General features: G+C 47.7%; 2 protein-coding genes across 2 annotated transcripts in view; one reads left to right on the top strand and one right to left on the bottom strand.

The window, feature by feature from the left end:
• Positions 1 to 2,840: 2,840 nt before the first annotated feature.
• On the top strand, positions 2,841 to 3,776 carry LOC309561714 (olfactory receptor 5V1-like; the record flags this gene model as incomplete). Its single annotated transcript, XM_082265700.1, has 1 exon — positions 2,841 to 3,776. One exon carries the CDS (start codon positions 2,841 to 2,843, stop codon positions 3,774 to 3,776), a length of 936 nt encoding a protein of 311 aa, XP_082121826.1.
• Positions 3,777 to 8,520: 4,744 nt separating this feature from the next.
• Positions 8,521 to 16,220, bottom strand: part of LOC309562013 (troponin C, slow skeletal and cardiac muscles) — a 34,499-nt gene continuing 26,799 nt past the window's right edge. Inside the window, exons 5-6 of the mRNA XM_082266111.1 lie at positions 12,349 to 12,485; positions 8,521 to 8,713 (exon numbers count right to left, since the gene is read on the bottom strand). Coding sequence (XP_082122237.1) covers positions 8,682 to 8,713; positions 12,349 to 12,485 — 169 coding nt within the window. The 3' untranslated portion in view covers positions 8,521 to 8,681. The remainder of the gene's footprint in view (positions 8,714 to 12,348; positions 12,486 to 16,220) is intronic.

The raw sequence follows: 16,220 nt of genomic DNA, 5'->3' as shown, positions 1-16,220 counted from the left end.
CAAAAACTTTTCTATGTGGTCTTTTTCAATAAAAATACCCCCGGGACAGTCAGGGCTTGTACATTCCACAATGGATAGCCTCTGAACTGTCCCGGGTCGCACTTACCTGCAAGAAGAAATACTTACCTTTAAAATTTCTTCTCCAGTGCTGCCATCTCGGATGTTGGCAGCTGAAGCCAGCGCGTCCTCTTCTGCGTCCTCTTCCGTGTCCTCTTCTCCCAGAATGCGCCTGCACCAGCCCCTCTCGTCACTTCCGGTGCAGCGACGCACCGGAAGTGACGAGCCGGGCCGGTGCCGGCACATTGATTCATGGGAGCAATGACTTTCAGCTCCCAGGAATCAATGCAAAGAGGAAGTGATGGCGCGGGCCGCGGCCACCGAGGGAGGAAGTGGAAGAAAGGTGAGTATATTTTTCGTCACTAACAAGGTAAGTAAACAAAAAAAAAAAAATCGTAACTATCCATTTCTTTTACAGGTGACCAAAAGCAAGCGGATGGCCCAAAATTGACTATGTTGATTTTGTGGCTGGAACTCCGCTTTAATAAACTCTCCAGTATCTTCCCAATTATGGACAATAAACTGTCTGCAGTTATTTGGTAAAGACTATGATCCCTTTTTAACCTCTCCTCATAGCCAAATGATGGCAACAGCGCGATTGCACATTTCCGGGAGGTCGTCTATTGATTTCCTCCCATGATTACGCTGCAGCTCACATCGGCGGGGATCTGTCATTTCTGTGTCCTTTAGACACAGCTGATCACAGATCGGGGTAGAGACCCAATCACAGTGGCTCTTTACCATGTGATTAGCTGTGTCTAATCACAGCTGATCACAATGTAAACAGGATTTGCCAGTTATCGGCAGTCGCCTCACCCTTCCTGTTACATAGTTTCATAGTTACGTAGTTTGTGAGGTTGAAAAAAGACATCAGTCCATTCAGTTCAACCTATGATGTGTGTGTGTGTGTTTGCTGTTAACCGTACATTGTATACCCCTGTATGTTGTACATTGTATACCCCTGTATGTTGTACATTGTATACCCCTGTATGTTGTACATTGTATACCCCCTGTATGTTGTACATTGTATACCCCTGTATGTTGTACATTGTATACCCCTGTATGTTGTTCATTGTATACCCCTGTATGTTGTACATTGTATACCCCTGTATGTTGTACATTGTATATCCCTGTATTTTGTGGTCTTAAAGGTGCCCATCTAATAGTTTTTTGAAACTATCGATGTTCCCTGCTGATACGACTGCTTGTGGAAGAGAATTCCACATCCTTATTGCTCTGACAATGAAGAACCCCTTATGTATTTTAAGGTTAAACCGTTTTTCCTCTAGTTTTAGTGAGTGGCCATGTGTCTTATTGTATTCCCTTTCTCTGAATAGTTTGTTCCTTATGCTAGGGTCGCCAGTACAGTATTTGTACATTGATATCATATCCCCTCTCATCGTCTCTTCTCCAGAGAGAATAAGTTTAGTGCTTGTAGTCTTTCCTCATAGCCGATGTCCTCCATTCCCCTAATTATTTTTGTTGCCCTTCTCTGGACTCTCTCCAGTTCCAGCACATCCTTCCTGAGGACCGGTGCCCAGAACTGGACAGCATACTCCAGATGTGGCCGGACCAGAGTCTTGTAGAGTGGGAGAATAATCTCTTTATTTCTGGAGTGAATCCCCTTTTTTATACATCCCAGTATTCTGTTGGCTTTGCTTGCAGTGGCTTGGCATTGCATGCCACAGCCAAGCCTGTTGTCCACCAGTACTCCCAGGTCCTTTTCCATCTTAGATTCACCCAGAGGTTCCCCCCCCCCCCCCCAGTGAGTAGCTTGTGTTCGTGTTTCTGATGCCCAAGTGCATTACTTTACATTTTTCAACATTAAACCTCATCTGCCATTTAGTTGCCCCCCCCCCCCATTATTTTGTTCAGGTCTACTTGTAAGGTTTCCACATCCTGCATAGAATATATTGGCCAACATGACTGTTCCAACATGACTGTGCACTAGCGCACAAAGCAAGGTCCATAAAGACATGGATGAGCGAGTTTGGGGTGGAGGAACTTGGCGGACCTGCACAGAGTCCTGACCTCAACTCCATAGAACACCTTTGGGATGAATTAGAGCTGATACTGCGAACCCTTCTCGTCCAACAATATTTGACCTCAAGAATGGTCAAATATTCCCAAAGACACACTCCTAAACCTTGTGGACAGCCTTCCAAGAAGAGCTGAAGCTGTTATAGCTGAAAAGGGGGGGTGGGGCAACTCAATACTGAACCCTACGGACTAAGACTGGGATGCCATTAAAGTTCATGTGTGTGTAAAGGCAGGCGTCCCAATACTTTTGGTAATATAGTGTATGTTCTGATTAACTGTTAACTCTCTCTAATTCGGCTCCATTAAAAAAAAAAAAAAAAATCCTTCCCAACACTATCCAAAATTTGAATAACATTTTTTGTACTTGATATATGCTATGAGCAACATTTCTAAACCTTTCATCTGTGCCAAAAATAAGTTTGGTAAGAAAAGCTATTTGTAGCAAACTTTAGAAACAAATACTTTAGAGAGTATTAATTGCTCTCAAAACGATTGTAACAACTTATTGTATTTGTTTTATTATAATTAATATCTGGAGGTTTCTGGCAGAGGTACAGATGAAGTATCAGAGGGGTTTGTCCCATAGGGTCTGCGGGATTTTATATATCTTTATGGCTGGAGAACACATTTGTTGTAGATAAATTCAGAAAATGTGTTGCTATTATACTTTACATTTTAGAAATCCTTTCCATGATTAATGCACAACTTTTGCCATGAGCTCTTGGGACTAGATTGGAAATACAATGAAAAACCTCACCGAGATTACCAGTTTTCTTCTGATTGGCCTATCAGACCATCCATCCACCATCGGTGTCTTCTTTGTGATATTTCTTCTCATCTATCTAATGACTCTCACCATTAACCTTCTAATTATCTATTTGGTCTTCACAGACCCTCAACTTCACAACCCAATGTATTTCTTTCTTGGTAATTTGGCTTTTTTAGACATGTCCTACTCATCAGTGACCGCGCCAAAGATGCTCTATGACTTGGTCACCAAAAACCGATCGATAACCGTTCATGCCTGTACTACGCAAATCTTTTTCTTTATCTACTTTGCCTGTGCAGAGCTCTTCTTGCTCTCGGCGATGTCCTATGACCGGTTTGTAGCCATCTGTCGCCCTCTACATTATGCACAAGTGATGTCCAAGAGGGTCTGCGCTCGCATGGCCTCGGTGGTTTGGGTTCTTAGTTTTTTTTATTCCTTGGTTCATACATTGTTTTCCCTCAGGTTGACCTTCTGTGGTCCAAACATCATCCACAACTTCTTCTGTGATCTTCCACACTTGTTTCAGATTTCTTGCACTGACACTTTCATCAATATATTAGTCATAGTGATTGTTGGTGGCGGCCTAGGGTTAGGAGCCTTTGCCATTACCTTTCTTCCATATGTCCGTATTTTCAGTGCTGTTCTCCGGATTCGAACCAACACTGGGAAGCTTAAGGCTTTCTCCACCTGCACGTCTCACCTTGCCGTGGTCTTCATCTTTTATGGATCAATTATTTTCATTTACTTCATTCCCGCAACCAGTAGTCTCTTTACAGTTAACAGGGTGGTGTCTGTCTTGTATTCCCTCATTAACCCTTTACTTAACCCCTTGATCTACAGTGTAAGGAACAAAGATCTTAAGAGAGCACTTCTCAAAGCTTTGCAGTGCCTCAACAAGCTAAATCAATGACATCAGTCTGAAAAAAGAGAAATCAAACCCTTTAAACCACATGTGTCAAACACAAGGCCCGTGGGTCAAATGCGGCCCTTCGGGCCATTTCATATGACCCTCGCACCCAGGGCTTTTTTTCAGCTGAAATGTGGTGGGAGCTCTCACAGATTCCTGCCTTTTGGCAAATACAAGGAAGGCTCAGATGGCATGCACAAAACGCACCCCTGAACCCTGCTCTCTGTACACAGTGCACCCCTGAACCCTGCACTCTGTATATAGGGCACCCCTGAACCCTGTACACAGCGCACCCCTAAACTATGCACTCTATATGTGACGCACTCCTCAACCCTGCACTCTGTTCACAGCGCACCCCTGAACCCTGCACTCTGTACACAGTGCACCGCTGAACCCTGCTCTCTGTACACAGTGCACCCCTGAACCCTACACTCTGTATGTAAGGCACTCCTCAACCCTGCACTCTGTTCACAGCGCACCCCTGAACCCTGCACTCTGTACACAGTGCACCGCTGAACCCTGCTCTCTGTACACAGTGCACCCCTGAACCCTACACTCTGTATATAGGGCACCCCTGAACTCTGTACACAGCAAACCCATGAACTCTGCACTCTATATGTAAGGCACTCCTCAACCCTGGACTCTATACACAGTGCACCCCTGAACTTTGTACACAGCGCACCCCTAAACTCTGCACTCTATCTGTGACGCACTCCTCAACCCGGCACTCTGTACACAGCACACCCCTGAACCCTGCACTTTGTACACAGCACACCCCTGAACCCTGCACTTTGTACACAGCACACCCCTGAACCCTGCACTTTGTACACAGTGTACCCCTGAACCCTGCACTTTGTACACAGCACACCCCTGAACACTGCAATCTGTACACAGGACACCACTGAACCATGCACTCTGTACACAGCACACCCCTGAACCCTGCACTCTATACACAATGCATCCCTGGATCCTGCACTCTGTATATAGGGCACCCCTGAATTCTGCACTCTATATCTGACGCACCCCTGAACCCTGCACTCTGTAGACCGCACACCCCTGAACCCTGCACTTTGTACACAGCACACCCCTGAACACTGCAATCTGTACACAGGACCCCACTGAACCCTGCACTCTGTACACAGCACACCCCTGAACCCTGCATTCTGTACACAGTGCACCCCTGAACCCTGCACTCTGTATATAGGGCACCCCTGAACTTTGTACACAGCGCATCCCTGAACTCTGCACTCTATATGTGAGGCACTCCTCAACCCGGCACTCTGTACACAGCGCACCCCTGAACCCTGCACTCTGTACACAGCGCACCCCTGAACCCTGCACTCTGTACACAGCACACCCCTGAACCCTGCACTCTGTACACAGCACACCCCTGAACCCTGCACTTTGTACACAGGACACCCCTGAACCCTGCACTTTCTACACAGGGCACCCCTGAACTCGGCATTCTGTACACAGGAAACCCCTGAACCCTGCACTCTGTACACAGCACACCCCTGAACCCTGCACTCTGTATATAGGGCACCCCCTGAACTCTGTTAACAGTGCACCCCTGAACCCTGCACTCTACATGTGATGCACTCCTCAACCCTGGACTCTGCACACAGCGCACCCCTGAACCCTGCACTCTGTACACAGCGCACCCCTGAACCCTGCACTCTGTACACAGCGCACCCCTGAACCCTGCACTCTGGGCACCCCTGAACTCCACACATAATGCACTCCTGGTATTTATTGTTGCCCCTTTAAGATTCTTTGACAGTTAGTGAAATTTGGCCACACCCACTGCTCAATGTTGTTTCATTAGGGGGTGTGGTTGAGTTCCTGCACCTATTCTCTCTGACAAAAAGCCCTGGGTACATTTATACAGTCTTACAGATGCAACCGGCCCTTTGAGGGCAACCTTAATGCTGATGCTGCCCACTATGAAATTTAATTTGACACCCTTACTTTAAACTACTAGGACAGTTTGTTATTTTTTTCAGGTAATTCAGCTTTTTTCATGTGACAATCTTTTTAATAAATTATATTTAATTTCTAATAGTTTTATCTACTTATGTCTCTGTTTAAGATCCTCTTTCCACTAGTTGTTTTATTTTAATATCTCAATAAAGGCATACAAATCCAACAAAATTAAATCTAATCAGAAGGTAATTGTTTGTAGCTAAACCTTGACTATATACAGTATCTCCCAAAAGTAAGTACACCCCTCACATTTTTGTAAATAATTTATTCTATCTTTTCATGTGACAACACTGAAGAAATGACACTTTGCTACAATGTAAAGTAGTGAGTGTACAGCTTGTATAACAGTGTAAATTTACTGTCCCCTCAAAATAACTCAACACACAGCCATTATTGTCTAAACCGCTGGCAACAAAAGTGAGTACACCCCTAAGTGACAATGTCCAAATTGGGCCCAATTAGCCATTTTCCCTCCCCGGTGTCATGTGACTCGTTAGTGTTAAAAGGTCTCAGGTGTGAATGGGGCCTTGGCATGGGTGACCAAAGAAGTTGAGTGCACGTGCTCAGCGCCATATCCAGAGGTTGTCTTTGGGAAATAGACGTATGAGTGCTGCCAGCATTGCTGCAGAGGGTGAAGGGGTGGGGGGGTCAGCCTGTCAGTGCTCAGACCATACGCCGCACACTGCATCAAATTGGTCTGCATGGCTGTCGTCCCAGAAGGAAGCCTCTTCTAAAGATGATGGACAAGAAAGACTGCAAACAGTTTACTGAAGACAAGCAGACTAAGGACATGGATTACTGGAACCATCTCCTGTGCTCTGATGAGACCAAGATAAACTTATTTGGTTCAGATGGTGTCAGGCGTGTGTGGCGGCAACCAGGTGAGGAGGACAAAGACAAGTGTGTCTTCCCTACAGTCAGGCATGGTGGTGGGAGTGTCATGGTCTGGGGCTGCATGAGTGCTGCCGGCACTGGGGAGCTACAGTTCATTGAGGGAACCATGAATGCCAACATGTACTGTGACATACTGAAGCAGAGCATGATCCCCTCCCTTCAGAGACTGGGCCACAGGCAGTATTCCAACATAACGACCCCAAACACCTCCAAGATGACCGCTGCCTTGCTAAAGAAGCTGAGGGTAAAGGTGATGGACTGACCAAGCATGTCTCCAGACCTAAACTGTTGGGCATCTGTGGGGCATCCTGAAATGGAAGGTGGAGGAGCGCAAGGTCTCTAACATCCACCAGCTCTGTGATGTCATCATGGAGGAGGGGAAGAGGACTCCAGTGGCAACCTGTGAAGCTCTGGTGAACTCCATGCCCAAGAGGGTTAAGGCAGTGCTGGAAAATAATGTTGGCCACACAAAATTGATAATTTGGGATATTTTCACTTAGGGATTGCTCTTCAACTAGACCACTTTACCTTCCTCCCACTCCTTCTACTAGTGACTGACTGATATCGTTTTTTTTAATGCCGATACCAATACCAATATTTTGGTCATCGGATATCGGTATCGGACGATATTTTCGAACATTTAAAAAACGTTTTTTTATTTTTTACACAGATACTGTTACACGGGTACTCTTGTGGAGGGATCTGGGGGTCTAAAAGACCCCAAAACCCCTCCTCTGCACCTAAAAGCATTTAAAACGCCATGTTTGGCTGTTTTGAATGCGGTCATTTTTTTTTAATTTGGCGCCGAGTACCCGGAAGTCATATCATGACATCACTTTTGGGTTTTTACATGGAGACCCAATCAGAGACGAATGCGGCTTTGATTGGGTCTTCTGTTTGGCCGCCGTGCAGGTAGGATGCTCGAGTCTCCCGGGGGGACGGGAGACCTGGGCGAGCCGCGGAAGGCGGCGGGTGGGGGGACATCCCCTCCCGCTCCTTGTAATGACAGCTGAGCGGCTTCTCAGCTGCATCGGTTGTCATTACAAGACAGCCGACCGTCGGCTATGGACGCCAGTACCGGGGTAATGCCTCTAGCTGCAGGCATCACTCCGGTACACGCACTTTCCCGAAATATCAGAAATATCGGTAACCTCCGGGGCCGATTCAGATACTGTATATCGGGGAAAGTGCATATCAATATCAGCCCCCGATATATCGGTGTTGCCGATAATCGGTCGATCCCTACCTCCTACCCCCATCTCCACACCCAGTGCCGGGGAGAAGATCATTCAGAGCCCAGGGCGAAAATGCCAAATTATGCCCCCCACCCACTCTTTATTATGTGTGAACTTATGAGGAGGAGTGGAGAGAGAGAGTACAGTTTGCACCTCCGGCTCTTTCCTCCTCTCCTTGCTGCTTCCAGCGCCGGACTGACAGAGGTAGTTATGTTGCTGTCACTACTCTTCTCAGCCTTATAGTAGAAAGAACTTGTGGCACCCATGGCAGCTTCCCCCCTCTGCCCACCCCTTGTCTTGGCCCTGCCCACACCATCGCCTTATGATGTCATCTGAATCTTGTTTTGTAAAAAAGATTATTTAAAAAAATAAAATAAACATATTTTTCATGAAAATGTGTAAATCAAGCCGTGCAAAGAAAGCGGATACCACTGCGGGGGTGCAACCCAGAGTAACAATCAATAGTAAATATCTTTATTGCACCATCAAACATCAATATTTTACAAAGACAGAGAAATTCACAGGAGGAGTTTGGGGGGGGGGGGGGGTCACATGGGACAGCTGAGTTTGGGGGGTCACATGAGGCAGATGAGTTTGGGGGGGTCACATGGGACAGCTGAGTTTGGGGGGTCACATGGGCCAGCTGAGTTTGGGGGGTCACATGGGGCAGCTGAGTTTGGGGGGGTCACATGGGGCAGCTGAGTTGAGGGGGGGGGGGGTTCTTCATGGGTTTTACTTCAGTCAAATACATATCAGGATCTGTAGGATTCAGTTTTTGGACTCGGGACTATTTGTTCTATTCCACTCCTTTCATGAACTCCAAGAATTCTGCAAAAACATAAAAATTACAATTATTCTTAAAAATTCTTTGAATTCTATAAAATAAAAAAGAAAATATATTTTTGTCATACTGCTTGGGGCCCATTCCCCATGCTTTTCTGATGTGTTTTTGATGCTTCAGTGATGCTCAGTAGTAACCCCCAGCTCATCTGATCCCCCGCTCAGTAGCAATCCAAGCTCTGCTGATCCCCCACTCAGTAGCAATCCCCAGCTCTGCTGATCCCCCACTCAGGAGCAATCCCCAGCTCTGCTGATCCCCCACTCAGTAGCAACCCCCCAGCTCTGCTAATCCCCCAGTCAGTAGCAACCACCATCCCTGCTGATCCCCCACTCAGTAGCAACCCCCAGCACTGCTAATCCCCCACTCAGTAGCAACCCCCATCTCTGCTGATCCCTCACTCGGTAGCAACCCCCAGCTCTGCTGATCCCCTGCTCAGTAGTATCCCCCAGATCATTTTATCCCCTGCTCAGTAGTATCCCCCAGCTCATCTTATCCCCTGCTCAGTAGTATCCCCCAGCTCATCTTATCCCCTGCTCAGTAGTATCCCCCAGCTCTGCTGATCCCCTGCTCAGTAGTATCCCCCAACTCATCTTATCCCCTGCTCAGTAGTATCCCCCAGCTAATCTTATCCCCTGCTCAGTAGTATCCCCCAGCTCTGCTGATCCCCTGCTCAGTAGTAATCCCCCAGCTCATCTTATCCCCTGCTAAGTAGTATCCCCCAGCTCATCTTATCCCCTGCTCAGTAATAATCCCCCTGCTCAGTAGTAACCCCCAGCTCACCTTATCCCCTGCTCAGTAGTAACCCCAGCTCTGCTGATTCTCTGGTTTGCTGATCCTCTCTCTCTGGCTTTGGAGACTCTTTGAAGCACCAGTAAAGTGACATGGAGTGTAATTTTTGAAGCAAAGCTTAAAGAGTCATAGCTGAAGTTTAGCCCCCCCCACCCCACCCCACACACACACGCACACACACACACATTTGCTAAACATTATAATCAGTTTTATTTTACATTTTTGTTTGTCATATTTATCTTATTATTATTTTAGACTATGTGATGTCATCACTGGGTTTCTGTGCTTCTCTGTGCAATGCAGGCAGATCATGGCTGGTGGGAGGGGCCAGTAGGGGGCTGTACATAATTTCCTGAAAACATCAAAGCACGCTGCCACAGTACTCTGCTCATGAGACCTCAGTCCTGACGCAAACAGTGGGAAGAGATATGCAAATATCAAAATTCCTTGATTGGCGGATATCAGTCTGGAGGAGTGGCTGTACCTCTAGACTGGGATGGGATGAGTGGTTGTCATCCAAACAGGTTTGCACTGACAACAATTCAATTATATTCAAAATGTCTTTTTGGTGTTGCCGGTGTCCCCGCTGAAAAGATTTCCCATGACTTCCTGTTCTGGAATGAGGAAAATCTCTCTAAAACTGGCAGAGATAGAAATAAAAACCCAGAATACTGAACAAGATGGAGATAATCCTTCCCCGTCCTATCAATAATGGAATAAGAGGCTTTGGTGGGGGTTGGGCGCTGAAATATTTAATGCCCCGTTTTACTAATTATCTCCATTTCCCAATATATGTATCAAATAGAATGATATGACATGAGGAAGAAATGGAGAGGAAGTGCTGGTGGTCAAACTGGGGTTCTGCAATCTTGGCTCCCGATACCCCCCCCTCCTGGATGTCCCTTCACAATGGCAGCATAGTTTCTTTCTTGCTCAGTTCCACCCCTCCAATCCCCTAGAACAAAATCTTACATCAGGGCTGCTGTAAAACAATCGGAACCCTTTGCAGATATTTTCTGGTCTTCCTCCCCAGATCTAATCTTCCTTTCCCAGCTGATCCTGGATCAGCACTGAGAAATTTCTCACCCCCCGCAAACTGAGGCCCTGTCCTCCAGTGCCAGCCTTCCCCCTGTCCTCCAGTGCCAGCCTTCCCCCTGTCCTCCAGTGCCAGCCTTCCCCCTGTCCTCCAGTGTCAGCCTTCCCCCTGTCCTCCAGTGTCAGCCTTCCCCCTTTCCTCAAGTGCCAGCCTTCCCCCTGTACTTCAGTGCCAGCCTTCCCCCTGTCCTCCAGTGTCAGCCTTCCCCCTTTCCTCCAGTGCCAGCCTTCCCCCTGTCCTCCAGTGCCAGCCTTCTCCCTGTCCTCCAGTGTCATTATTTCCCCTGTCCTCCAGTGTCAGCCTTCCCCCTGTCCTCCAGTGCCAGCCTTCTTCCTGTCCTCCAGTGCCAGCCTTCCCCCTGTCCTCCAGTGCCAGCCTTCCCCCTGTCCTCCAGTGCCAGCCTTCCCCCTGTCCTCCAGTGTCAGCCTTCCCCCTGTCCTCCAGTGCCAGCCTTCCCCCTGTCCTCCAGTGCCAGCCTTCCCCCTGTCCTCCAGTGCCAGCCTTCCCCCTGTCCTCCAGTGCCATCCTTCTCCCTGTCCTCCAGTGCCAGCCTTCCCCCTGTCCTCCAGTGCCAGCCTTCCCCCTGTCCTCCAGTGCCAGCCTTCTCCCTGCCCTCCAGTGTCAGCCTTTCCCCTGTCCTCCAGTGTCAGCCTTCCCCCTGTCCTCCAGTGTCAGCCTTCTCCCTGTCCTCCAGTGCCAGCCTTCCCCCTGTCCTCGAGTGCCAGCCTTCCCCCTGTCCTCCAGTGCCAGCCTTCCCCCTGTCCTCCAGTGCCAGCCTTCTCCCTGCCCTCCAGTGTCAGCCTTTCCCCTGTCCTCCAGTGCCAGCCTTCCCCCTGTCCTCCAGTGCCAGCCTTCCCCCTGTCCTCCAGTGTCAGCCTTCCCCCTGTCCTCCAGTGTCAGCCTTCCCCCTTTCCTCAAGTGCCAGCCTTCCCCCTGTACTTCAGTGCCAGCCTTCCCCCTGTCCTCCAGTGTCAGCCTTCCCCCTTTCCTCCAGTGCCAGCCTTCCCCCTGTCCTCCAGTGCCAGCCTTCTCCCTGTCCTCCAGTGTCATTATTTCCCCTGTCCTCCAGTGTCAGCCTTCCCCCTGTCCTCCAGTGCCAGCCTTCTTCCTGTCCTCCAGTGCCAGCCTTCCCCCTGTCCTCCAGTGCCAGCCTTCCCCCTGTCCTCCAGTGCCAGCCTTCCCCCTGTCCTCCAGTGTCAGCCTTCCCCCTGTCCTCCAGTGCCAGCCTTCCCCCTGTCCTCCAGTGCCAGCCTTCCCCCTGTCCTCCAGTGCCAGCCTTCCCCCTGTCCTCCAGTGCCATCCTTCTCCCTGTCCTCCAGTGCCAGCCTTCCCCCTGTCCTCCAGTGCCAGCCTTCCCCCTGTCCTCCAGTGCCAGCCTTCTCCCTGCCCTCCAGTGTCAGCCTTTCCCCTGTCCTCCAGTGTCAGCCTTCCCCCTGTCCTCCAGTGTCAGCCTTCTCCCTGTCCTCCAGTGCCAGCCTTCCCCCTGTCCTCGAGTGCCAGCCTTCCCCCTGTCCTCCAGTGCCAGCCTTCCCCCTGTCCTCCAGTGCCAGCCTTCTCCCTGCCCTCCAGTGTCAGCCTTTCCCCTGTCCTCCAGTGCCAGCCTTCCCCCTGTCCTCCAGTGTCAGCCTTCTCCCTGTCCTCCAGTGCCAGCCTTCCTCCTGTCCAGCGGAGGCGTCTTTTCTCAAATGTTTCCAGTCACACTCAGTGACACAATGACATCACAAGATGGGAAATTACCATCGTAATCGATTCTGCCATCATTATTTTTGTCGCCGTCTCTCATCAGTTCTTCAATGTCATCCTCAGTGATGGTTTCCCCCGTGGCCTCCAACATCGTCTTCAGCTCCTCCAGGTCAATGTATCCATCCGCGTTCCTACAAAACAAATACACCGATATATCGATTGTAGAAGAATACCGTCACCTGTATTTCTGCATCCAAGGAGACCCGTTCAGATCAGACTGTACATTGTAACTTTGTATAAGGGGGAGGAGGCATTTCATCAGTCTCCCCTCCCCCCAGTGATCAGACTGTACATTGTAACTTTGTAGGAGGAAAAATTTGGCTAAAAAAATTGGGCTAACTTTACTGTTATCTTATTTTGTAATTTAAAAAAGTTGTTATTTAAAAAAACTGAGACTTTACTATCCCTTTAAGACACACGAATCTGAATGGTTATCAATGGAAAACATGGGGTAGGATATCCAAAGTCACATGACAAGTCACACAAGTGTGAATGGGCCCTAAGTGTCCATTCACATTCGTAGGACTTATCATCTTAGCATTGTGGGTTGGGACTCAGGCGCCCTCTTGTGGTCACTTATATATTGTTTTTATTATATTTTATATGCTTCATTATCTCCTCCTGCAGTCCACTGTCTGCTCCTCTGTTGTACGGTTCTTGCTGGGGGAGGGGGGGTCTAAATTGGGGAAATCTCCTCTAATGGTTACCCTGGGGTCTGTGGAGGCAAATATGGGGATTAGTGATATTGTGTCTTCCTGATGAAGTACAAATGGGTGAAACATGCTGAAACCATGAATTATGAACAATTCTGTGTTTCCACCCAGAGGGGATAAGTGAAGTCTCTGTCAGGATATTTGGCAGACCTCCCCTGGAGGATGTTGGATGACGCAATGCATAGTGTGGGGCTTCAGAGCTTGCAATCTCCCCTCTAATTAATTCCAAAGGTGTTCTATTGGGTTGAGGTCAGGACTCTGTGCAGGCCAGTCAAGTTCCTCCACGCCAAACTCACTCATCCATGTCTTTATGGACCTTGCTTTGTGCACTGGTCCAAATCATTTGTTGGAGGGGGTTATGGTGTGGGGGAGGGGGGATTATGGTGCGGGGGTGTTTTTCAGGGGTTGGGCTTGGCCCCTTAGTTCCAGTGAAGGGAACTCTTAAGGCGTCAGCATACCAAGATATTTTGGACAATTCCATGCTCCCAACTTTGTGGTAGGAGCTTGGGGATGGTCCCTTCCTGTTCCAAAATGACTGCACACCAGTGCACAAAGCAAGGTCCATAAAGACATGGATGAGAGAGTTTTGGGTGGAGGATCTTGACTGGCCTGCACAGAGTCCTGACCTCAACCCAATAGAACACCTTTGGAATGAATAAGAGGGGAGATTGCGAGCTCTGAAGCCCCACATGTGATCCCCTAGTAGACGCAATAACTTTTGTGCAAACCAATCAAAATATGCTTATTGCGATTTTTTTTTTACCAAAAATATGTAGCAGAAAACTGCCTGAAATGTTTAAAAAATTGTATTTTTATTTTTTTTTGGAATGTTATATAGCAGAATGTGAAAAATATATTTCTTTTTTTTTTTTTTTAGAATTTTGGCTCTTTTTTTGTTTATAGCGCAAAAAAATAAAAACTGCAGAGGTGATCAAATACCACCAATAGAAAGCTCTATTTGTGTGGAAAAAAAGGACATCAATTTTATTTGGGTACAGCATCGCACGACCACGCAATTGTCAGTTAAAATAACGCAGTACTGAATCGCAAAAAGTGGCCTGGTCATTAAGGGGGTAAATCCTTCCGGTCCAGAAGTGGTTAACCCGGCATACCAGGCAAGGGAAGTGGTGCTGTGCAGAGTCCATACATACAGAACTTACCTCCCAACTTTTCAACTTGAGAATGAGGGACATGACAGGGAAGTAGTGACCTGCGGTGTGCAAAAAAGTAGGTGTGGCCAAGCATGATAGTGGGAGTGGCTTAATGGCAGTGGTTAAACAAAACCTGGGCTGCCTTGTACCTATAAAATATGCTGAGTCTTCCATTGCCATTTCTGGACCGCCCACCATGTATTTACATCACTACAGGTGATGAAATACCACCAAAAGAAATCTCTATTTGTGGGAAATAAAGGACATTAATTTTATTTGGGTACAGTGTTGCACGTCCGCGCAATTGTCCGTTAAAGTAATGCAGTGCTGAATCGCAAAAAATGGCCTGGTCATTAAGGGGGGAAATCTTCCAGTCCAGAAGTGGTTAACCACTTAAGCCCCGGAGGATTTGGCTGCTAAACGACCAGAGGGTATTTTGCGATTCGGCACTGCGTGACTTTAACGGACAATTGCGCGGTCGTGCGACGCTGTACCTAAACGAATTTGGCGTCCTTTTTTTCCCACAAACAGAGCTTTCTTTTGGCGGTATTTGATCACCTGTGCGATTTTTTGATCACGCGCTATAAACAAAAAAAGAGCGTAAATTTTGCAAAAATAGCAATATTTTTCCCTTTTTTTTATATGAAATTCCCCCAAAAAAAATGTAAAAATCAAAATTTTTTTATATTTTCGGCCAATTTGTTTTATGCTACCTATGTTTGGTAAAAAAAATCGCAAAAAGCGTATTTTGATTGGGTTGCGCAAAAGTTATTGCGTTTACTAACAAAGGGAAAGATTTTTGTCATTTTTGTTGTTTTTTTTTTTTAACGCGTAATGGCGTCGATCTGCGATTTTTTTTGCGGTACTGCGACATTGCGGCGGACAGATCGGACCCTTGACTGACATTTTTGACACTTTTGGGGTTACCAGTGACATTTCTACAGTAATCAGTGCTATATATATGCACTGTTACTGTAAAAATACACTGGTAGTGAAGGGGTTAACTTTATTTGAGAGGGAGGGGCTGTGTGTGTCCCTAGGGGCGTGATTCTAACTGTGATTGGCTGTGGCTTCAACTGTATGCAGAGTGATCAATGGATCTACATAGTAGATCCATGTGATCATCTCTCATACAGAGAGGAGAATGACAGGCAGCTTGTTTACACAAGCTGCCTGACTTTCTCCCTCTCCCCCGCCGATCGCAGAGTGGCCGGCGGCGATCGGGTCCGCCGGTCAAACGCGCGGGGGGGTCCGTGACCACGCGGGAGCGGGAGCGCGCCTCCGGCGGCGCGCGCTCGCTCCCTAAACCCTCACAGGCGAGCGACGTAGACCTACGTCACTTTGCCTGTGAGGGGCTGACCGCCGCCGTAGATAGTCGTGCGGCGGTCGGCAAGTGGTTAAAGTGGAACTGCACTGCATCTGAGCACCACAAATCACAAATGCTGTTTAATTCATTTTTTATATTCAAAGCAAACTCCCCCATTCATATGTTTACATGCTTTACTTTGCTGAGAAATCATTTTGAAAATCACCCCCTGGCATTTCTGGTAGTGGCCATCTTAAGTAAGGGCAGGTGATTCATGTATCATTTTCTTCCTAGAATCTATCTGCCCCTAGCTCAGGCATAGGCTAAGCTGAGACCCCTCCCTCCCTTCCTGAAGACTCCTGGGTCTATGACCTCATTTGCCTAGGCATGGAAGCTGAAAGAGTGTATCAAAATTTATATTTCATATTACATTTTGTTAGGGTTCATTCTACGATGGAAGGTGGCCCCCTGCAATTACAGATTTAACAAGCCAGACTAGCACCCATTCATAACAACCTTGGACAGCAGCCAGCTGTATTTTGCATTTAGACGACATGTTAAACCACCTCTCCATTCATTAATTTGAACACTTGACTGTTGAATATTTAGCATTTAGATTACAAGACATTTTGCATAGAGACTGACACCACCCATAAACAATTGACAATTGCTTACAGTAACACAGACAAGCTGAAC

The sequence above is a fragment of the Pelophylax lessonae genome (genome assembly GCF_965119305.1).
Source record: "Pelophylax lessonae genome assembly, chromosome: 8".
NCBI classification, from domain to species: domain Eukaryota; kingdom Metazoa; phylum Chordata; class Amphibia; order Anura; family Ranidae; genus Pelophylax; species Pelophylax lessonae.
The sequence above is the reverse complement of the archived record's forward strand: the minus strand, read 5'-3'. Positions and strand labels throughout refer to the sequence as shown.